Here is a 24,182-nt window from a genome sequence, read left to right as displayed (position 1 = left end):
GTAGGGACTTGTCATATTCAACTTTGTCCCCAGTGCTGAAGGACTTGCTGGCCGCTGTGCTGGCCTGCAGCTTTGTCACTCTGCTGCTGACCCTGAGGAACGTGCTCAAGGCCTTCCATCGGAGCTGCCCTCTGGGCTGCCTGGGGAACACACTGAAGGGGGCCATGGTCTGCCCAGCACCCAGGAGATGGGGCTCATGACCAGGGCAGTGGAGAGCCTCTCCTCTGAGGGGGAGATCGATGGGGTATACCAGTCTACTGTGGTGATCACAGAGTGAACCCTGATTGAATGTTTGCTGGCCTCCAAAGAAGTAATAAGATGCTCTATTTATGTAAATACAGCCAACATGACACTGCTGTGAATCCTGGAAATGATTTTCTAAATCCCAGAAGCAGAAATAAAAGACGAATACAAATCTTTCTTACTATACCAAAGCAACATAAATTTTGTAAGCCACTTTGCTGGAGCTGTTTTACATCCTTTTTGGTACAAATGGGGGATCAAGAGGATATCTGAATAAGTAAATATAATTCAAGCCCTGCCTGTTTGACTTTTGGAAGTAGCTGACTTCAGCGTTTGTTACTTCTGATGGTTTGAGTATTTGTGGTTGATTCCCTTTCCTCTCTGAACATCAAGTCATATATTCCATAAAAGGAAAGCTCTTAGATTTACATGAAACCTGATCGCAACTCTACTGAAGCCCAGTTGTTTTCTTTAAAGAGGGTATGCCTAATCATTGACAACTAATTCCATGGCTCCAGGCATGACTCAAAGCCGGAAATGCAAAACAATTACTGACCTCAGAAGGTGACATACTCCTTTGGGAAATTATGTGGAGTAAATCCTTATTCAAAAATCTCTGTGGAGTTATTCTCCATTCTACTTGCTGCAATGGGTTAACCCTCTTCTAGGCCTAGAATTCCACAATCGCTCTCAAAATGAGTGATATTCTCAGCTCACTCATTATTTTCAAAAATCATAATTAGATTATCTTACTCCAGTAACCAAAAAGAAATTGAGGAATTTTACCTTTTTTTAGGGGGGATAGTTGTAAGGTTTCTAGGAAGATAGTTTATTAATAAGTATCTGATCTTGAACAATTCCATGTTTTATAGCTACACTGTCTAATATAGTAGCCACTAGCTGCATATGACCAATGATTAGTTGAACCGTGGCTTGTGTGACTGAGGAAGTGAATTTTAAATTTTAGTTATTTTTAAATTAATATTACATTTAAAACCTGACACTTGCTTCAGTTACTAGAAAACTTTTAAGTATGTTTGAAACACTCTGGTTCTGTAAATTTACTTTTTCAACTGTACATTTTGTGAATTCTCATAACAGATCAAATATTTCTTTTTTTTTTAAAGTTTTTAATTATTTATTTATTTATTTTTGGCTGTGTTGTGTCTTCGTTTCTGTGCGAGGGCTTTCTCTAGGTGCAGCAAGTGGGGGCCACTCTTCATCGCGGTGCGCGGGCCTCTCACTGTCGCGGCCTCTCTTGTTGCGGAGCACAGGCTCCAGACGCGCAGGCTCAGTAATTGTGGCTCACGGGCCTAGTTGCTCCGCGGCATGTGGGATCTTCCCTGACCAGGGCCCGAACCCGTGTACCCTGCATTGGCAGGCAGATTCTCCACCACTGCGCCACCAAGGAAGCCCCCCAAATATTTCTGATAAAAATTTAGCATGTGAGTTGAGATGCACTGTAAGTACCAAAAAAAAATACAGAGTATTTTCTTAATAATTTTTAATATTGATGGTGCATTGAAGTGATAATATTTTAGATATATTAGGTTAAATAAAAATATTGTTACAATTAGGGTTGTCGGTTTCTTTTTACTTTTTTAAAACGCAGCCAAAAATATGTTTGAGGTAGATATATGTGGCTGGCGTTAAATTTTATTTGTCAGCACTAGTCTACAGAAAACTCAATTATCTATGTATCTAGGGAAAATTACAGACAATATCACTTTTCATTTTATTGATAAATTTTAATTTTTGACCAGACTGAGTCTCAGATTCTTCATTACTAAGATCTTTCAGGAATGCTACTTTCTCTGAGACAGCCAGACAGAAGGCAAGAATGTGGGGTTTTTTGTTTGTTTTTTGTTAGTTTGGTTTTGGGGTTTGTGTGTGTGAGTGGTAGGAATGGAGAGACAGGCGAAAGACCTAAAAAAAATCCTGAAATGGACATAACTCTTGAATTAAAAGCTATGTTCAGTCTAATTCAGTGCCTCAAATATTTATGAAATATCTACAAAGTGAAAGTGACTTGTTACCTGTAGGTTAATAGAACCCAAAATGCTGGTCTCTGAGGTGCTTATCATAAACCATCGAATCAGCATCACCGAATTCTGCCTCTTAAAAACGCAGGGAGGTTCCACAGAGGTTTATTGAATTGGAGTCTATTGACTCTATTGAATCTAGGATCTATTGAACAGACATGGTTACTTAGGAATCTTGCATGTTGAATGGTAATTCTTATGTCACTAAAAATGAGACCCACTGTTCCAGAGGACCAGACAGAATGAAACAAAGGTTAAACAGAAAGTAAGCACTCTGCTAGAGGCATTGATTCACAGTGTGCCCTGTGGTACCATATGAGCAGTGGACTGTTATGAGGGCATAAGAATGATATGAGGCTATTAAGAGTCTTAGATGTAATGCTAAGGATTTTGATCTCTACCCTGTAGGTAGGTTGCTTTTTAGGGTGAAGGGGACATTGGTGGAGGTGGTGGGAGAGGCATGTGTAGTCTGAAAACAGTGTCCAGATGACCCTGATATTCTGGTCCAGAGCCACTGCTATAAGCAGGATTTTAAGCAAATGAAACTAAATGAGATTTAAGCCATCCTTAAATGGCTTTTAAGGATGCTAGCAAAGCATCAGGGGGCTGACAAGTGTCTAAACTGAAGTGGTGGTAGAAGGGATAAAAAGGAGGGAAACTTGGATAAATGTTAAAGAAATAAGTTTAGCAGGAACTTGTGCCTGATTGAATGTTGGGGCAGAGAGAGCCTAGGGTGACTTCCAAGTGCCTGGTTTGACTAATGAAAGGGAGGTGGTGCCTTTCACTGAGAGAGAACACCAGCAACTCAGCCTATTCTGATTTCAAAACTTTGCTTGGCATGTTCTTTGGAATGAGTCATTCTATGCAAAACCTGTTGACAGTCTTCAAAAGAAACCAATAAACCCATAACATGGCACAAGATTGTATACCACTACGCTGGAAATGCATCAGATTTTGCATTAATAAAACCTGTTCCCACGTTACATTTTCAAAGAAACCTATTTACTGTGAAATGCTTTTAGGATTTGAATCAACATTATCTCATGAAAATTCTGATATTTACATACTGAAAGGTATCTTTAAGTACATTGCAGTGAGATTTTTTAAAACTTTTAAACATTAGTAACACCTACTTCATATATCGATATATAGCAAATTGTGAATTTTAGAAAGTAATAGTCTGAAGGTAAAAAGTATCTTCTTTCTAAAAGCATTTTGCATATGTATTGCTCTTTAATTGACCTGTGAGGGTATCGTTAACTCCCAGTCATTTAAAAGAAAGAAAAAGCACCAATAGGGCTTTCAGAAAATAAACTATATGTAATCTAAACTAAAACATAAATTAGAATTGTTATAGGAGAACTTTTGTGTACCTAACATTTTTCAAATAAAATATTGCCTTTCAGTTGCAAAAGTGCTCTTGGTTACGCTTTAATCTAAAATAGGATCAGATAAGCCTCCCCAAGCTCCCAGCAGGGCTAGCACTTTGGAACTTTTTTCATAATTGTAGTACAAAAGATTATAAACAATCTGATATAGTTTCTTTAGAGGTTATTTTTCTTTAGAGGCTATTTCTTTAGAGGCTATTTTCTTTATGAAAAGTGAAATGTTTGCTTAACACAAGTATTTAAACGCAATTAAGATAACTCTGTGAACTAATATTTTTCAAAAGCTAATTGACTATTTTTATTTATTTCCTTAGACCCACTACTAACACCAAAAAGTAAATTAGAATAAATAATTTCTATAGGTATCACAACTTTTGTAGTATTGGTTTTACACTTCCACAGATTTTTTTATATTTCTAGCAATAAATTTAAATGGAAGAAGTAGAGAGATGGTATACTTTATCCCAACAGGGTTCATTCACATTTTAAATTATGTAGCCCACTTGATTTGAAGGGCCAAAGAAAATAAAAACTACCTTAAAGCTATTCCCCTGTCCTTGTTCTGGTGGAGGAAAGAACTTCATCTTCTTAGACTGTGGGTTCAGATGGAAGGAAGGAAGGAAGGAAGGAGGGAGAAAGGAAAGGAAAGGAAGGGAAAGAAAAGGAAAGAAGGAAGGAGGAAAGACATACTAGTGATTAGAAAAGATGCCAGTCCTCACCGAATGGTTTTCACAAAGACTAAGAAAGCTTTTCATATTTGCTGGACATAAGCACTCATTCACTCACTGAGTTTATGACTAGTTTCAAAATGGATGGCTCCTTAAGGTAAAGGAATGGAATTCAATATTACATGAAGATATGTTAAAGTAAATAAATAAAGATAAATATATAATGATAGGATAGAAATGGAAGAAATAAAATTCAGAAAAACAATATGTGAAAAAAAACATGCTTTGAAAGAAAACAGCTCCAGAGTCAAGTTGCCAAAAGGACAAGGATCTATATAAATACTAGAAATAAAGCACTACTTCTAAGATTAAAACAATAGTATTGATATAATTTGTAAGGTTATCAACCTTTACCTAAGGGCAGAATTGAATCCATGTGAGGGAATCCAATTTGAGAAGAATTACAGGAACGTAAAGGGGGAGGAATTAAAAGTTGGAGGCTACCATAGAGTAGTGAACTCAAGGTTTGGAATAAAAAAGCTGGGTTTAAACAATCCCAGCTCTTCAATTTATTACCTGGGTGACCCTGGGCAAATCACTTCATCTCTCTCAACCTCAGTTACCCACACCCAAAAGTAGGGAAAATTATATCTAAGAGGGGAAAAACCATAGGCAGAAAGGTAAGAACTGCTATGGGGATTAAAGATAATATATGACAAAGCCTGTTGTAAACTCTAACACCCAAATACCAAGCATTAAATGTATTTTTTAAATATTTATTTATTTATTTTTGGCTGTGTCGGGTCTTAGTTGCGGCACGAGGGATATTTTGTTGCGGCAGGCACAAGGGCTTCTCTCTAGTTGTGGCATGGGCTCCAAAGCACAGGCTCCAAAGTGCGCAGGCTCAGTAGTTGCGGTGCACGGCTCTCTAGTTGTGGCACTTGGGCTTAGTTGCCCCGCGGCACGTGGGATCTTTTTTCCCCGACCAGGGATCGAACTCGCGTCCCCTGCATTGGAAGGTGGATTCTTAACCACTGGACCACCAGGGAAGTCCCCATTTAATGCATTTTTTTTAAAAAAGCAACACACGCACACGACAGCTCCAACTAATTCCTCATTCATTGTCAACAGCGCCACAAACATTTATGTGCATACCTGTGTTCAAGATCCTGCTCCAGAAACTGAGTATATAGAAAGTCAGAAGATACACCCCTCTCCTCTAGTTTATAATCAAAACTCAACATGAGATAAGGCACATTATAAAAAATAAAGACAGAGAAAAGAGATAATTAAGTAAATATCAAGGGAAGGTAATGCAGGCCATATGCTCAATAAAAGGCAGGGAATAGAGGCATGAACACAACTCACAGGTGGGCACGCTGATTGTGGATTAGGGAAGTCTAAGAGGATTTCAGAAGAAAGGTTGGGCTTCAGCGGGGCCTGAGGGATGAGGGGTGGCGGCACTTATGTAAGCAGAGAGGAGGAAGGAAAGCATTGCAGGCAGGAGGCATGGTGTAAGCAAAGGCCCTGAGATTGCCAATGGTTTTTTGGGGAGGAAGCAGAGTGAACAGAGCGTGGCAGGAGATAAGGTTAGAAGGGAGGTGTGTTGTAAAGCAGAACGACACTCAGCCAGTGCGCCCAACTGGAGCTATACAGGTTGTGCTTAGCCAGGCCTTCTGATTGGTCGGTACATGAGCCATGCCAGTTATTAAATGCCATAACCCCTCGGGGGTAGGCCGAGTAGGCACAGAGGCCAGAGCAAGCTCAAGACAGGGAATGCCGAGTGGAGGAGTTCAGGTCTTATCTTCTCAACATTAGGGAGTCAGTTATGGGATTTTAACATATGACTAAACGGCCAAAAGTGGTTAGAGTGAGATTGACTCGCTTGCGGTGAGTTGAGAATGGATGGGGGAGAAAGAGATCATAGAGGGGAAATTCGTTGATGGGGGGCTGTTATGGTAGTTCATGGTGAAGTAATGATAATCTAGGAGAAGGTGGTGACAATAGGAGTGGAACAGAGGCCTTGAATGAGCAAGAATCATCTAGCAAAATGCCCCGTTCCTTCTGCAAGCTCGTGCTTCACACAGTGCAATAAAAACAAACTGTGGAAACATCGTCAGGTATATAGAGGTAAAATGGGAGACCTAGGTATTTTGGGGGAAAACGGAATATTAAAGACTGGAAGCATCTTTCAAGCTCTCTCCTGCAATCTCCGCATTTTGAAGGTTTGGAATACGAGGCTCAGAGAAATTGCCATCTGCCGTATGTTTGACGACCTGCCTTGCCCACCTTGTCATTTCGTTACTCCGATAAGCCCCTAAGTGTGACTGTTGTTGTTTCTGTTACAATTTCTATTAATAAAAGCTTGTTAGTTTACTGACTCTGAAAGCTGCTAGTTTACATTTATTACACATGTGGAGGAAGTATGGAGAGGGAGGAGGAATTGGCCATGAACAGTTGTGAGAAGAGAGGGGAGAAAAATTACTTCTGTAAACTGGTTTTGAGGACTTTCTCCCAAAGCTTTGAAAAGACAGGACTGCCACTTGGGGAAAAGTTACTGTCCAAAGCAGAAAGAGGTGAGGCCTTCATCCTCTCAGAAGCGATTTTCAAACTGTCCTTCACGACCTGTAAGCAGGGCACAAAAACAACATAGGGTTCCTAACCAGGATGTATTAACAATAGAATGGAATGGGTCGGAATGGAATGGAGTAGAATAATGTGAGTCATGATCCAAAATGTTTGAAAGCCACTGCCCAATAAATACTTTTTTTCAAAGTAAAGGAAAACCGGGACTTCCCTGGTGGTCCAGTGGGTAAGACTCCATGCTCCCAATGCAGGGGGCCCGGGTTCCATCCCTGGTTGGGGAACTAGATCCCGCATACATGCCACAACTAAGAAGTCCGCATGCCGCAACGAAGATCCCAAGTGCCGTAACTAAGGCCTAGCACAGCCAAAATACATACATACATACATACATACATACATACATACATACATACAATAAATATTTTTTAAAAAGCATTCTTTAAAAAAAATAAAGGAAAACCTTTCAAAGTCAGTTGATAAAATACAGAATCCTATCAAAAGAAGAAAAGATAATAACATTTATTTATATATATCTAGAAACTTTCTTTACTTCCCAACAGGTCTCTCCACCTAGCTCCTACACTCAGTCTCAACCTCGTCTTTCAACCTCTTAAATATTCTCCAAAGACTTTCCCTTGGCCGTCTCTCTTTACAAATGCCTATTAGCAAAGCCAGGCTGTAGCACAATTACTGCCTTCATGCAGATAACTCTTAAATATTGTAGCATTTGCCACTTTTTATGGGGCAAATACTCCAACCAGAGCCAATTTCAAGCTACTCACACGACTTCACTGAACACAAAATTGGAAAGAAATGCACATTCGCATACATTACATAGTATTTCCATCATGCAGATATAATAGAGATAAACTCAAAAGCATATTTAACAGTGAAATGTAGTAAAATAATTAGGAAATGATGAGTTTTTAATATTTATTACCTTTTAAAATCTATTTAATTGTAGGTTTATGTAATTTAGCATTTAATAATGTCCGCGTCTAAGGACTGGCTCCCAAAGCTTTGCCCCAGGACACCGCTGTCCCAGCTCGACCTCTCCCACAGGCTCTGATCCCACACTCTTTACCACCTGCTCAACAGCTCTACCCGGATCTCTTCCAAAAGAAACCACAAAGTTAACATACCGAAATCTAAACTCACTTTCCTCTTTGAATCTCCTTAGCACTCACTTCTCTTCCCCTCTTGACTTCCCTATTTCTATTAATGGTGCCTCCGAATAGCCATCCAATCAGTTGTTAAGTCTTGAAGGTTCTGCCTCTGCAGTGTTCTTAGGATCTGCCCCCTCGTTTCCATTCTAAATAGGGTTACCGTCCTAGCCCAGCCCAATTAACTGACTGACCTCTTCTCCTGCCCCTTTTTCTCACTCCAATCTATTTGTGATACTGTTAGATTAACCTTCCAAATGCACCGCTCTGATAATGTAGATCTTCCATTCAAACCACATACACTCTGACCTGGCCTTCAAAACTCTCCAACTAATTTGCTCCAGGAAATCTGGCCACCTCCTTATTCCCTGTGCTTGGAATACGCCTTGTGGTTCCCCATCATGTGCTTTTGCTCACACTTTTCCCTTCCTCTGGAATGTCCTTCCCACATCACACACAAAAAAACCCTCATACCTTTTATTTAAGACAAAGTTCAAACGGCAATGAAAATATGCAGTTTGGTTGTCACAGGAATGCATATATAACTTTATGAAGATCTGGAGATTGAAAACAAACAGGTAATGCCAAACCCAGGAATCCTTTAAGGATAAAATTTTTTGGGTCACCATCCTGTATGGAGGCTCTATGAAACATATTGCACTAAGCACTTCCCCATTGTTATTACTAAAAGGTTTGCTGTGAGCCAACATGAGGTTTATCTCAAACCTATGGATTTCAATTTTACATGCTACAGCTGTCATTCATTAACTGAAATGATCAAGAATTGTCTGTACTTTAACCATTTGGTGGTTTACTGTAATTATTTCCCTCTTAATGCTCTGAACCAAATTGGGTTGAGGGGGTGGGAAAAGGTGGGTGGCTAGAGACATGGGGCCCATGGGGTCTGGTCTGTCACCACCATTGATAATCCTCATTCGTCTTTGGGACACTGCTCACAGGTATTAAAGATCCACCATGTGCCCAGAATTTCTCAGCAGTCAGAAGCAAAAAAGCTGGAATATACATCTTTCTTCTGTCAGTCCTTCCCCTCAGAGTTTAGAGTAAAATAAAATGCTTTAAGTGCTTACTTTCTGGAGGAGGAGATGATCATAATGATGATGAGCATGTGATTAAGTGATTCCTTTTCTTTCAAGTTTCAAACATGAGGCTGAAGTTTAGTAGTAAAGGAAGAAGAAATAGGATGCCACAGCCCAGCGGCCACTGGCACCAACTTTCCCATGGACCTAAGTTGTCTTGGGTTTTTGAGAGCCTGATTCCTTAGCCCAGGAGAGGTGAAAGAGAATGAGGTAGGGGAAGGTGGTGAGAGGCAACAGGCAGAGGGAAAAGTGTTTTGAAGCAGCCTGACTTCACTCTAATACCGAGATAGTCAATGACTGATCCAGAGACAGCTTCCATGAAAACTGTTTGGATACTTGTTAAAAATGCAGAGTTTCCTGGGCCCTTCCTCAAACCTACGGAATCATCTAGTCTCTAGGGGGATGGCCTGGGACTGTGCATTTTTCATGGATACACTTAGTGATTCTTATTCTAAAGACTGAGGATCACTGGTTTAATGTTGTCCAACTATGGCCTGCAGGCTGGATATGGCCTTCAAGCTAAAAATGGTTCTTACATTCTTAAAGTGTTGTAAAGAAAAGAAAAAGAAAAGTAGAAGAATATGCAACACAGCCCAAAAAGTCTAAAACACTTGTTATCTGGCCCTTTACAGAAAAGTTTGCTGACCCCTGTCTAGCACATTGCAAATAAAAGGCTGTATCTGAATTTAGATCTAACCCAGGCCTGCCACACTAAAATACTGATGCAGCAGATCTTTAAAAAAAAAAAAAGATTTTGATACTAATGAAATATATAATGTTGTCATCTAAAAATGCATTTGTAATAATTATAAGTGGAGGAAGGAAACGTCTAAATATAGTTACAGTAAATATTCTGTAATGTCTTTGAAAATACATTTTCATCCATACAAGAATTTATAATTCCATTTGATTCTATCCTTCTACATACTTATCAGGTGGCAATATATCCCAAATTAGCCTAGTAGAATCATTGCATGCATACTCTTTATCAGACTATATTTGTCCCCATCCATATTTTTGTCACACATAGGAGGGAAAAAAATGTAAACCTAAACTCCAAAATGTCTGCGGAATGACAATATTATAAATTCTCAAAACAACATGTATGAAAATGATGCACAAAGGGAATAAAGGAAATAAAATTGAATTTGGTATTTTTCTACTTAAAAGGAGTTTAAGAATCATAGACCACTTCCATCTCCTAAAAATCCTGGGAAAGAGGCGGTGAACTCACTTGGGGAAGGGTTCAGACACTCTTATTGTGCCAAAGAGGCTCAGCATTTGGGAATCATGCCGGTTAGATTCATAATAATCCCAAAGACAGATGCAGTTACTTTAAGGGTGGGTTCTAGATGTTTGTCCTAGGTTTTTTTTTTTAATTTGTTTATTTTTGATATGGAGAAAGAAACTTTATTATAGAAACTAGAAATAAACGTTGGCTTTTAAAATATATTAACTTGCAAGTGACTTGTCTTTCAAGACTGTGAACTGAATTATCTCACAATAAGTTTGTTTCAGTGTTATTTTTTTTTTTCCCCTCAGGAAGAAAGGAATGTTAAAACCTAACTAGAAACTAACACTTTTTGATAAGGATTTAAACTATATTACAATGTTAAGAAACAAAGTTTAAAACACCAGATAAAATCTTGAAACCAAGCATGCTTCACCATTTAATAAAATTGTGACTCATTTCAGTAAGAAAATGCTTTTTTAGTAAGAAAAATGCTTTCTGAGCTAAGTTTGAACTGCCGGGGCACATGGGACACTCACAAACCCAGTCAGCAGAAGTCTCAAACTCCTATAAGATTAAAGGAAAAATAAATTAGTGTGTACAGAGAATGAAAAAAAAAAAAATCCCCAATGGTACAAGTGTATAAACGGAAGTAAAACTAAAACTCCCCTAAAATCCCCCAATCATCAATCCTTATAAATTCAGCACTTATATTCTCCCTTTACTTCTTCGGGAGCCCCTAGTTAGATGAACACGAAGGTCTTTCGTGATTTTTATCTCGTAAAACAAAGAGTCGTGAACTATGCTCAACGTGGATACCGACCTTCGTATCACAGACTGTTGAACTTTTAAAACCATGCAAGCACACGTGGGGTTTCCTGAGTTCTGCTGGGGGCGGGCTGTTTGGAACCCTGTGGATTTTGCAGGTGTGTAATCCAGGGCGCGCGCTGCATTCTGCATGGGCAGAGGTGTGTGGTGGGCGCCGCCTGGGCCGGGCAGGGTGGGTGGGGCCGGGCGTGTGCCCCGGTGAGAATGAAGGCATGTGACAATGCGAAGGTGGCGTGTTGGCTCCAGGATCTGGGTGGAGAGTGAAAGCTCCGCCGGGGTGCGCCATGTGTGAGCGGTGATAGCTCCAGCCCCACTCGTACTTAAGTGTCTTTGGTCACCAAGTTAAATTAGAGATGATCTTTATTTAAAAAAACAAAAACAAAAACATAGCCAAACATCCTATGCAAACGTACGCTCCCATCCCCTACTACCTATCCCCCAACCCAACATTGCCCCATCGCCAGGGAGCTGAGTTTTAAACCCTGCAGAAAATCCAATCTCAAATGCCGGAGGAGTTCCCACCCCCCCGCCCCCCTTGCCGCCCCTGCGACAGTGAGGCAGAGCCCGGCGAGCTCGGTTCGGGTGCCCAGGAGCAAGGCGAGTGGGGCGACGGCGGTGCGGCCACCGAAAAGGAGGGGAGGAGGCATCAGTGGGACGTGGCGCGGCCCCGCGCGGCCCATGCCGCGGAGCGGGGTTTGCTCAGCAAAGGGCGCCGCCGCAGCCCCCGGCCGCCCCTCCCTGGCCCCGGGCTATCCGCCCGCGCGCCGCCTGGGCCTCGCAGCGCGCCAGGAGCAGCGCGGCGGCGCGAGAGTCGAAGGGAAGCGGCGGCCCCGCCGGCCGGGCAGCCCGGCGGGCGGCAGACAAGGCTACCGCGGAGGCGGTGGACAGGGCGCGTGCGCACTGCAGGGGCGCCAGATTTGGCGGGAGGGGGAGTGTCCAAAGCTCTTTGTTTGATGGCATCTCTGTTTACAGAGTTTACACTTTAATATCAACCTGTTTCCTCCTCCTCCTTCTCCTCCTCCGCGACCTCCTCCTCCTCCTCCTCCTCTTTCTCCTGAGAAACTTCGCCCCAGCGGTGCGGAGCGCCACTGCGCAGCCGGGGAAGGACGCAGGCAGGCGGCGGGCAGCGGGAGGCGGCAGCCCAGTGCGGTTCCCGCGGCTCCCAGCGGAGCCCCGCGCCCGCCGCGCCATGGCCCGGAGACCCCGGCACAGGTAACGGGGATCCCGGGCGGGCGGCCGCGGGCGGGGGCGCGCTGGGCGCCAGGCGCCGGGAGAGCAGGTGGGAAATGGTTCCCGGATCTTCTGCGGGGCTGTCAGATCCTGCGAGGACCTAGAGCCCTTGCCTTGGCAGCAGAAGCCGCTCGAGGGACTGATGAATGGAAGAGTCTATGCGAGAAATGCATTAGGACGTTGGGAAGCACGCCCTGCGGCTCATTTTGCAAGTTGCACGGGGGTACATTCTGTCTAGGGGAAAAAAGCAGCACGTTCCAGCCGGGGGCAGAGCGGTGCCCACCAGTCCCGGGGAGCCCACTAGGTCCCTGGCTTGATGCCGCGGTGTCGGCGAGGGAGTCGCAGCGTAATTGCTGGATGCATTGCGATATGTTTGGACTTGGAAGTGCAGAGCATATGGCAGATATAGGGAAAATGCCGGATTGTGTAGTAGCCGCAGGTAGTTCATGTAAATTTCATTCATTCTTTATGGAGGCGAAGAAGAGTGTCAGCTGACAGGCGGCTGGAAAGAAGATTGTAGGGGAGGAAAGGGTCTCTACATTTGCAAATTGTTTTAAGCCCTGGTTTTGAAGGTTCTAATCATTATTCTCTGGGAGGCTTTTACTTTTAAAGCAAACATTGCACACCCACTCACACGCACCCGCGACGCACATGTCAACCGCACTTGGGGAGGCTCGCCGGGTATCTTGAATGAAGTGCCCTTACATTTCGGCCGGAAGGAGGGGAATAGGGAGCGGAGGAGGAAAAGACTGGTCTGAACTGTCACTTGCTGAAGCTCTCGCTTCCACCAGTCTCTGGACTTCCCGGACTGGACGCGCCGGAGCTCCCTGCGGGTGGCCGGGTGTAGGGGCTCGCTCGGCGGCCGTCACGGTTGCCACTCAACGGAAAGGGACTGAGGCGGGCAGCACCCAAGGCCGCTGCCGCGCAACCGGGACGCAGTCCCCCGGAGCTCTTCCCCTGTGCAAGAGGTCCCGGCGCGGCGCGCGCACGTGGACCCGGCCGAGGTCGCCGCTCCTCCCCGCGCCCAGCTCTGCAGCCTCAGGTCGCCCTGTCGGAGGAGGGGAGACGGGACGGACCCTCGCCAGGAGGTTCTGGGGAGAAGTCCCTGGAGGCAAAGTAAACCCACCCTCTTTTCCTCGGGTTTTTTGATTTTCTTTTACTTATTTGTTTTCGAATCAGCGGGCACGGGTCCTCTTGCAGAGCTAGGAAGTGGCAAAGAGCGTGGGTGTGGGCCCCGCTGCAGCACCCTCGGCCGGGCCTGGCCGGGCGGGGAGCGGCGCCAAGGCATGGCCGGGTGCCGGAGAAAAAGGGAGGCGACTTGGGGGGCCGCTGGCTCCCTAAGCCTCGCCCAGGGCCCGGCCGCGCGGGGCAGGGGTGCTGCCCCTTAAGTGGTTTCACCTTCGCCCTTGGGACTTAACAGTAGAGCAGCGGAGGTCACCTATTTTTTCGAGAGCGGAAACTAGGAGGAAGAGGAGAAGGAGGGAGCTGGGAAGGGGTGCTGGGAGGAGACGCGGGGGAGGCTCCGCGCCCCGAGATCTCGACTGTCCCCGCGGGGCGGGGCCGCGCAGGTTCCCTGTGGCTCCCAGGTAGCGGAGAGGGGAGGCGGCCAGGAGGGGCGGGAGCCTTGAACCTGCCTCAGGGGGAAGAGAAACCCGGCTGCGGGCGCTAAGCCGTTTCTTGCAAGGCGAACGTCAACTCGGCAGGGATTATTAACCAGGTCAGCGAAATGAGTCTGAACCCTGTTTCTAGAATCACAGTAGCGGCCACAAGGCACTTCCTCCCGCTCCCCTCCCTTTTCCCAACCCCCAACACTTCTCTTCTTTTTCGTTTCTTTGCACGGTTTGTTTCCTTGACAGAATGTAATATTCATAGTCGTACTCTTGTAACCACACCAGGTCTAGCAGGTGGGGAGTCGGGTGCATCAAGCTTGAAATCAGCCTTTGAGAGTCTTCTGACTGTTGGGTCTGAGATCTTCTCAGAGCAGATAAAGGAAAAGTTATTTCAGGTCCTTAGTAGAAATTAATCATGCTACTTAGACGACCCGGACAATTTAGAAGGAGGAAATCTCATGCAAAGCTCAAAGGCGAGCCCCGCGCCTAGCCTGCTGATGGACCCAGGAGCTGACACTGTGAGCAGCCCTGGGCTCGCCCCGCTCCCCTCATGGCCTCTTCAGGACCTGCGGAAGTTACACACCAAGTTTTCCCCAAGACTTTGCTTTTGCACATCTCTGACTTTGCACATTTCTGCTTAATTTTTAAGAGTCATGGAAGATGTGGAATTATCCCTTATTAGCCCTGGAAAATACCTTAGAAGTAAAATCCAAGCCCTCTGTATAGGCGAGGAACTGAGGTCGTGAGAGAGAGGAAGTGATTTGTCCAAGTCACGCAGCTAGGTGGAGGCAGAATTAGCACCTTTGCCTCCAGAACCCTAGTCCTGTTTGATGTCTATTCTCTCTCACCTGGTGTAGGCTGCCCCCTATGGGCGGCTGAATTTGTTGCTTATTCCTGAGTGTTGATCTGTTGCCAAGACAGTGGTGTCCAATTACTGGTTGGGAAAATATAGTCCTCACACCAAGGGGGGGGGAAAGGGGAAGGTGGTGGTGGGATGAACTGGGAGACTGAGCCTGACATATATACACTAGTATGTATAAAATAGATAACTAATAAAAACCTGAAAAAAAAAAAATAGTCCTCAGTTCTGAAAACGTGATCTCCAGATCCACCCAAACCCCCAAAGTTAAATTCAGTTGAATCTATGACTCCACTTTCAGATTACTCTGGTTTTCTTGGTATCCCTGATATTTCACAAGGGTGCCACCTCATTTGGGGGGGCTTTCCAAGGAGTTCCCTATGAACCTTTCAAAAGTGCTAGGATTATAATAACTTTTTTTTTCACCTTATGATGCTTGTGCTTTTTATTAAAGGGAAACTACTGTAATTTTTAATCAGAAGTTGGTTTAGAGCCCCTTGTTGACAATGTGAAACAGGATCAGGCTCTTGTTTAAAAGGATAGACACTAAATGAAAGATGGTTATAGATCATAAACTCAGTTTAGTGGTCTTTTTTGTGGTGGCATTTTAAGTTTGGATCACATCCTACTTGTCACCATGCATCCTGGACCTTCAGATTGTTTCCCAAAATAATAGTTTTAAATTATAAGAACCTCAAATTCAGGAATTTTGGTAAGCATTTTTGCTTGCTTGTAAGGGGTGGGTAATATATACTTGTAAGTTGCTTTTGGAAGACAAAACCTGATATGAACGTACATTTTCTTTTTTAGAATAATAATCTGCATTATGATATTGCTTTATATCATTATTTTTATTGTTCTTAGTTTGATGGAATTCTCAATATTACAATGATAAATTTTAGTAAATTTTTAAAGATAGTATAATTTTTCCTCATATCTTAAGTTTTATAAGTAAAATTATAACTAAAAGTAAACTGGCTGTAAAATGACTCTCACCTATCCATTATATGATTAATAAACATTAAGTACAGAGTTACTTCAAAAGTCATCAAAATTTATAGTTTTGGTCAAGTAGGTAAAAGAAAAAGCTCTTCTGAAAACAGTAATGGGTTCCTTTTAAACCCACCTGTGGGAATCCCTCAGTTTTGAATTAGGTACATTTTAAGATCTTTCAAATACCATTCAGTCAGAGGTAGAAAAAACATGAGTAAGATTCTGACTATCATGTGGCCTAATTATTCACTTGGTTACTCTGGAAACTGAGGATTGTAAACGTGGCCACAAGTTGGATCAACCTGGCCTGGAGTTTTGAACTGTTTGGTATTAATGTTATTTACAAAGCAGTTTGATCACTTGATCATTTATCCTTTCTCAGGTTTTAAAATCCTTTCCTTTTAGATTCTCTTAATCTTCTAATCTTTAAGGGATGACTATAATTATATTGTTGGGTGCATTACTTCTTGAATTTTTTTCTCTTAATAAAACACCAGTCCCATTAGGATAACATAATTGAGGTTTTTTTAATTGTATTTGGGAAATGTTACTTAAATGATGGGACGTATACCAAAGGTTTTGCGAGTGTACTTACGTAAAGGACATGGGCTCTCGTTCCTTTTATTGTCCTTAACATTAAGTTTTAAACTTAAACCTTCATTGGTTGGAAGGTTGCCAATTGTGTAACTTGTCACTGGTCTAACATTAACAGCAGGTTTAAACATGCAGAGCAATAGAAAGTGCCAGGTCCTTTGCCGTATCTGTGGATACCAATAACAGCAGAACCAGTTTACAATCCTAGAGCAACAGAGTGCCAGAAACAGTCTCGTTATGCAAGTTTTCAAAGTTTTACCTTCGTAACCTTTGAAAAGGTTGTTGAGGAGTTTTGGCGTAAGTTTTGTAATCCAGTAGTTTGAATCCTCTTGTTTCAGTCCACATCTGCCCGTTTTTATTTCTGCAGCATCTACAGTAGTGACGAGGATGAGGAAGACATTGAGATGTGTGACCATGATTATGACGGGCTGCTTCCCAAGTCTGGAAAGCGTCACTTGGGGAAAACTAGGTGGACCAGGGAAGAGGTAACTAATCACGTAATCAAAACATGGGGAAAAACCTAGAGTGCATCCATTTATAAAAAAACAAAATTTCAGCTAAACTACAGATGTTCAAACTCATTAGCGGGCTCTTTGACTCTTATCCTAGCCTGCCTGTGCCGCGTCCATACCCCTCACCACTCCCCCACATGGACACTATACCATCCTTTTCCAAACTTTCTGCAGTTGTTTGAAGGCCCCCTCCTCACTTTGTTTTATCTGCGTTTCCTTCTGCCTATTCTGCTCTTGTCCCTTTGCCCCACAACTTCTTACTACTTCTTCAACACTTGTGAAGACATCACTTCTTCTGTGAAGCCATCCTTGGCTTCCCCAGACAGGTTGGATTTGTCCTCCAGCCAATGGATACATGTTCTTATTTATTGTTGCTGTAATGTATATTCCCCCCCCGCCGCCCAGTAGACTGTAAGTCTGCTGAGGGCAGGGCTAAACGTCTATTCATTTTTGCGTTCCCTGAACCCAGAATCGATTGCCACAAAGTGGGATATTAACAGATGTTCCCTGAACAAATGAATGAATTGCTATTTCCAAAAACAAAACAAAAGAATAAAGCAAAACACTCACAGAACTTGTCTTGTTATAATGGGTTCATTTAACATTCTTGGTATATAATATTACGCAGAGAAATATATGTGGATGTCTGTTCTGAAAACATTTAAAAATGGATGGAGATGTGTCTCCTTCTCACCTCTCTTCTTCTGCTACCTTATCAAATCTTGATCTCTATGGGAATGGAAAAATGCTTAGGAGGCAAAATTATTAATGTAAGAGAAAAGTTGCTTTTTTCTTCAAAGTTCTTTAAAAAATTTGCTACCAATTGTAGAAGATTTCATGTTAGAATAAATGGTATTGACTCTTCTTCGGTTTCATCCTGTCCTCCTTCACTTAAACCAGAGCTCTCATTGACAGGCGGACGGGATTTCCAGTGAGGTCCATAGGAAATCCATATTTTACCTATGGAAATTGTGCACTTGGGTGATTCTCAGCGATTTAGAAGCTCTGCTTGTAACACTGGTTTCCTAATTCCTGTGACTGTGTCATAGCGGAGACTCACATTGTGTGTGAAAGTTACCTTTGCAGAAACATGAGGATTCTCTTTTGCTTGAACATGTTTAGAAAGACACTTGTGAACTGAAAGATTTCACCCTGACGTTTAGCGTCTTCTGTGTTCTAATAAGTTTGGTCTCATTTAAATTGTCAACACATTGATACAAAAGCTAAATGATTTTCTTACATCATACATGCCTTCGAGTGTAATTAAGAAAAGTGATCTTACATTTTTTTATATGAAAGAGGTTGAACTTACTAAATGTTAGACTAGAGCTTGAACTATTTCTTACTGAGAGCCTATCTATTGCCATAGTTCAATGTCTCTGAAGTCAAACACTGGAGTTCATTACTTTTTTCCCACGAAGTAAAATTTTAAAAGTTACCATATGTTAAACATTCAATGTGCCAGGCATTATGCTAAATGTTTTGCATAATTAACTCATATAATCCCCAAATAGCCCTGTTGACATCATCGTTTCCATTGTACAGATGACAATACTAATGTCCAGAAAAGCAAAATGATATACCCAAGTTTATACAACTAATCAGTAGCTGAGTTAAGATTCAAACTCTGGTCTGTCTGACTCTAAATAAATCTATGCTGTAAACCAGTATATCACCTTAATATTTGTTGAATTTGGTTATTTTTGAGAGGTTTTTTTTGGGGGGGGGTCGGTTCCCCTTTAACTCTAACTTGAATAGAGTTGTACAGTAAATGACTGATATCCTAGGATTACCTTTAAATGTCTTAGGATGAAAAACTAAAGAAGCTGGTGGAACAGAATGGAACAGATGACTGGAAAGTTATTGCCAATTATCTCCCGGTAAGTTAGTAATTTTTTCTTTCTGTAAAAGGAAATCTTCTCCCAAAGATTTAAATAAGATATTATAGGAGATGATATTAAGACATGACATATTTGCTTGTATATAAGAAGTAAGGGAGAAATGCCTTATCTGTAACTTATATTTCTATTGTAATGCGTATAATTAAAATGTCTAAATATGTTGTTAAAGGATTTTTACAATGTATTTTAAACGTTTGCTTCTTATTTTATCTTTTAATTTTTTAGGATAATATAAATTAGCATTTTGATGATTTGTTATATAGTAGATGACTAAACTCATGGTATTTCCCCCAAGTCAGCTTCTTTTAAATTTCCTATTTTTTCAATAGCCATAATTTTGGTACCCTGGTTTAAAATTTTGGCATTCTTTTAGACTTATCATACTCCCCCATCCCCTACAACCAAGCAAGGATTAAGGAATCTGGGATTCCTTTGTTTATTCTTCTCACTGTTCCGTATGTTCAGCCCCTTTCCCTCTTCTCTGACCGATTGCATTGCCTTCATAACTGGCTTTCCTACTTGTAGCTTTCCACTTTCCCATACATCCCAGACACCACTGACAGATGGAGCTTCATAAAATGCAGCTGTACTTTACTTTTCAAAACTAGCAACAGTAACTTCGAGTCTCACACATCAGGTAAACTGCCTGGCACATGAGGGCCTTCCGATATGCCTCAACTTACAGCCCCAGTTCTGTTTCCTACTTCCCTTCTGTAAGCAGGTTTGGTTGAATTCATTTCTGCTTTCCCTCCTGAGGGCTTTTGTCCCTGGTGATGCCACCTCCTAAAATGTTCTATCCATCCTTCAAAGTCCATGCCAAGAGCTTTTCTGGACTCCTTCTAAGGAAACATAATTTCTCCTCCTCAGAAGATGCTCCTTTTTCCACCCCAATATCATTTTACTTTGGTCTCTTCTTGCATATGAATCAAATTCTGCCCTCTATTAGTTAATTATATATTTGTCTTTTACTTCTTACAAGATTATAAACTCTTATAAAACAGGGCCTGTCTTTATTCATCTTTGTTCTTTCTGCAGTATTAACACTTGTGGTCCTAAATTGAAGCACATCTCTTAGTTTGAATGGGAATCAAACTTGAGTCATTTAGAGTGGGTTCCCATAAAAGTCCAACATCAATATGGACTCTCTAAGAAGTCCTAATCCACGTGGGTACTTCCAAATTCAATACACTGAGGTTAAGGTTAAGTTAAATTGACAACCAGGTATGCAGTACGATGATCCTTTAGTTCACATGGCAGGACTATTTCCCTCAGCAGGCAGAGCTTCTAATTTTGGATGCAACTTTGATATATTCTTTGTATGTTCTTTAGCTGTAAGTAATGGGCTCTCCAAATATGCCCTAAAATATGTTCTTGAATGTTTTCACTGCATATTGTCCGTGTGTGATTTATATTACAACAGTCTTCATGTGCTTATCACATCGTATCTGTATGACAATGCATACTTTATCTTATTTGCCTAGAATCGAACAGATGTGCAGTGCCAGCACCGATGGCAGAAAGTACTAAACCCTGAGCTCATCAAGGGTCCTTGGACCAAAGAAGAAGATCAGAGAGTAAGTTCTTTCTCTGTTGGTGTGTGAATCACAATTATGAATATTCCCCAACATTGTTGACTGTTTCCCAACTTGAAGAAACAGGTAAAGTGTGCAAACAGGAAGCAGAGGACTCCATTCCCATATTTCCCATGAATGAAAGCAGATTTTTAGAAATTTTCTAAAGATCTTGTAACATGAAGAATGATTACACTGACTCATTACATAACATTAAAACATAGGTTATTTTTGTGTGTTTATCTGAAGGTGATAGAGCTTGTACAGAAATACGGTCCGAAACGTTGGTCTGTTATTGCCAAGCACTTAAAGGGGAGAATTGGAAAACAATGTAGGGAGAGGTGGCATAACCACTTGAATCCAGAAGTTAAGAAAACCTCCTGGACAGAAGAGGAAGACAGAATTATTTACCAGGCACACAAGAGACTGGGGAACAGATGGGCAGAAATCGCAAAGCTACTGCCTGGACGGTAATAATATGTCAAAAAATATATTGATTGGGAAGAATGAGGGAGTGGGTATTGAACATTCTGCTTTAAAATGTATGGTGAGTGAATTACATTTTATCGATGGTAAATGTTTCACGAGATAAACTAGATCCATAGCTTTTACAACTGGAAGAGATCTTAGAGTTTACCTCGCTGAGGACTTCCAGAATCCACCCAACAGTGAGCTTGGGCCAACTTTCCTCAGCCTCCGTTGCCCCATTTGCAAAACGGGGTATAACCTACTTCGTAAGGCCAATGCTAGTATCAAGTAAAACGAATGTCAGAGCACTTTGTAAACTATGAAACTCTAAACACATAGAAGGAAACCAAGGGTAGACAGTTTGTCTTTGGTCTGAGTTCACACAGCTGGTTAAGTGACCAGAAGGAATTTGGCTACCATTTTCCTGATACCATGTTCATTTCATTATACCACTTGGCTTAATTTTTTCTTTTGAATAAAGAAAGATTGTATTTCTAGAATTATCGTACTGCTTCCAGGTTTTTAAATAATGTCGTTGTTAAGCTTTCTTTTTAATGAACAAAGCACAAAAATGACCTCATTATGAGGGATATCTATGGAAGCTCATTTTTGTCCCACTTTCCCCATTTAAATAGTTTATAACGGATGCCATTTAGTTTGGAAGATACTAATTATAAATCTTACATAAAAATATTGTAAGATAGGAAATATTTTAAATATTTTTATTCTTGAGCTTCATAACCCCAAAGTGGAGAAAGGGTCATTTCAAAGAAGGCTATGGCTCTCATGGTCTATGCAGTGTTCTCTTGTGATGTTCTAAAACATTTCCTCCCTCCTGGTTCAGTATAAGCTTAGAGAATTCAAGAGGTTGATAAAAGGAGGCCTTTTCTCCCATATGGTCTGAAAGGATATGCTGTTGATTCTTCCAAAAATTTAAGGGGCAATTGAACTTCCTCTTTCTTTAGCATACTCTCCCCCACCCCCATCGAAATAGTAAAAGGGAGGCTTAAAACGGTTTTTTTGAATTGAGAAACTGTTTTCCTGAGAATTGAAAAACTTTAGTAAAAATGCTTTGCAGTTTGAAAATATATTGGGGAGTTAGCCTCTTTCCCTTCTGGATCCCATTTTGCATTTTCGCCTCTGGTTATGGCTCCATTTGCCTGGTTATGGAACAATTTGAGGTAGTTTTCAAAAGGTGGGAATTTTTTTACTCAAAATCTCTGGCTAGTGCCATTCTAGATAAAGAGCAGACACTGAGGCGGCAGCAACATTGTTATTGCTCACCAAACTTTACTGAGTGCCTGTTGTGATGTGTAGGCCCTGCTAAGCCACACTCAAAGGAGTAACTTTCTAGAACAGCCAGAACTTTAAGTTGTATTAGAGTCTTGTACCACAATCAGAATAAACATGAAGGGTGTTGTATTGGAAATATTCTTAACAAGGAAACAAAGTGGCTAAAAGATTTCAGCATTTATAGAAAACTGTATAAGTTCCATATTATGTAACTTAGAGAAACCTATCAATTTTTAATTAGGTGATAGTGGAAGCATGATTTTTAGGAGGCAGAGAAGACAGAAACAATTAAAAGGAAAAAAACACTCGTAGTGGACCAAAAGAAAGGGTCTCTGTTAGAAACAGTTTTCTGTCAATTAACTGTAATCTGAATTGAAATTTTTGTTTGTAAAATGTGTATGTGATATATTTCTGTGCAGAACTGATAATGCTATCAAGAACCACTGGAATTCTACCATGCGTCGCAAGGTCGAGCAGGAAGGTTATCTGCAGGAGTCTTCTAAAGCCAGCCAGCCACCAGTGGCCACAAGTTTTCAGAAGAACAGCCATTTGATGGGTTTTGCCCATGCTCTACCTTCAGCTCAACTCCCTCCAACTGGCCAGCCCTCAGTTAACAATGACTATTCCTATTACCACGTTTCTGAAGCACAAAACGTAAGCCATTCCTCAGAATTTAGTTTAATGAGAGAGATGTTATTTTAGCTCCAGGTAATAATGATACCTTTCAGGTGCATACTTCTCAGCTTTCATGAACATGGTCATGATCACGATCAATCTAGAGGGGTAGGTGTTGTTATCCCTGATATGGATCCGGAAATGAGGATGTTAAATGATTTGTCCAGGGTTACACAGCTCATAGAGATAGTACAGACTAAAATCCAAGTTGTTTGATTCTAACTTGCTGCTTCGAATCTAATTTGGGAAGTGAGCTTTTGAATGTAAATTTACTTAACAAGGTACTGCTGAAGAAGAATGGGGGGATGGAGGTGCAGTTGTATCTAATACTTTTCTCTGCTCAAATGAAAAGTGAATGTAATATTACATTTAAAGAGGAAATAGTTTGACACTGAAATTTAACAGATGATTGTAAGTTCAATTCTGGTAGTGATCTAGCTGAAGTATCTTAATTTATTCATTCAGTAAGTGTTTACCTTCTTACTGTGAATCAGGAGCAGTTTTGTGACTGACATCTGACATCTTTTATCCTCCTTTGAATCGGTGTGATTCTTTCTTCATTTCTTGATATTTATATTTATGGAAAAAAATCTTCAAATTGGGTGGGAAAAGAAGAATAAAGAGAAAAAAATCAAGAAACTTGAATCTTAAAATCAACAATAATAAATGGTGAAACTTATCCAAGAATTCAGAGCTCATAAGCAAATTCTATGCAAAACATATCAGAAGTAGTTTTTACTCTTCTCTGTCTGTTCCATATATTTGACTACAGACCTTCCTGACTGGTCTCAGGTGAATGAACTATCTTAAGAGGTGCTATACTCTTTCCTAAAGCTCATAATAATTCACAGAAAAATATTTTTATTTATAAACAGCTAGTGCCATCCGTTTTTACCATCAAAACTTCTTTCATACACTCGTGAATGTATTTTAGATTATATTTCTCTTTCTGTTTTACTCTAAGGAATACTTCCTATCAGGATCGATGAGCACCTTAAATTTCTTTCGCTCTGTTGCTTTAGCTCTTTAACCATTATTAAAGGCTTGGCTAAAATTTCAAATTGGAGTTGGGTTTTATTTATTTATTTTGCTTTGTAAATTTTATCAGAAAAGTGTTTGTTTGTTTGTTTGTGTTCCTTAGTCCTAGAGCAAAACTTCAGGAAGGCAACAAGTCCCCTGAAGCACGTGGAACCATGAATGACTCGGCCTCTGTTTGTTTTGCCTTTTTTA

General features: G+C 41.4%; 1 protein-coding gene across 5 annotated transcripts in view; it reads left to right on the top strand.

The window, feature by feature from the left end:
- The first annotated feature begins 12,359 nt into the window (after positions 1-12,359).
- MYB (MYB proto-oncogene, transcription factor) overlaps positions 12,360-24,182 on the top strand; it is a 33,759-nt gene continuing 21,936 nt past the window's right edge. For all 5 annotated transcript variants that reach the window (XM_036871691.1, XM_036871690.1, XM_036871687.1 and 2 more), the window contains exons 1-6: positions 12,360-12,458; positions 16,900-17,017; positions 18,853-18,924; positions 20,427-20,519; positions 20,766-20,986; positions 22,697-22,931. In XM_036871691.1, the coding sequence (XP_036727586.1) occupies positions 12,436-12,458; positions 16,900-17,017; positions 18,853-18,924; positions 20,427-20,519; positions 20,766-20,986; positions 22,697-22,931 (762 nt within the window). In that variant the 5' untranslated portion in view covers positions 12,360-12,435. The remainder of the gene's footprint in view (positions 12,459-16,899; positions 17,018-18,852; positions 18,925-20,426; positions 20,520-20,765; positions 20,987-22,696; positions 22,932-24,182) is intronic.

The sequence above is a fragment of the Balaenoptera musculus genome, chromosome 12, assembly GCF_009873245.2.
Source record: "Balaenoptera musculus isolate JJ_BM4_2016_0621 chromosome 12, mBalMus1.pri.v3, whole genome shotgun sequence".
Classification (NCBI taxonomy): Eukaryota; Metazoa; Chordata; class Mammalia; order Artiodactyla; family Balaenopteridae; genus Balaenoptera; species Balaenoptera musculus.
The sequence above is the reverse complement of the archived record's forward strand: the minus strand, read 5'-3'. Positions and strand labels throughout refer to the sequence as shown.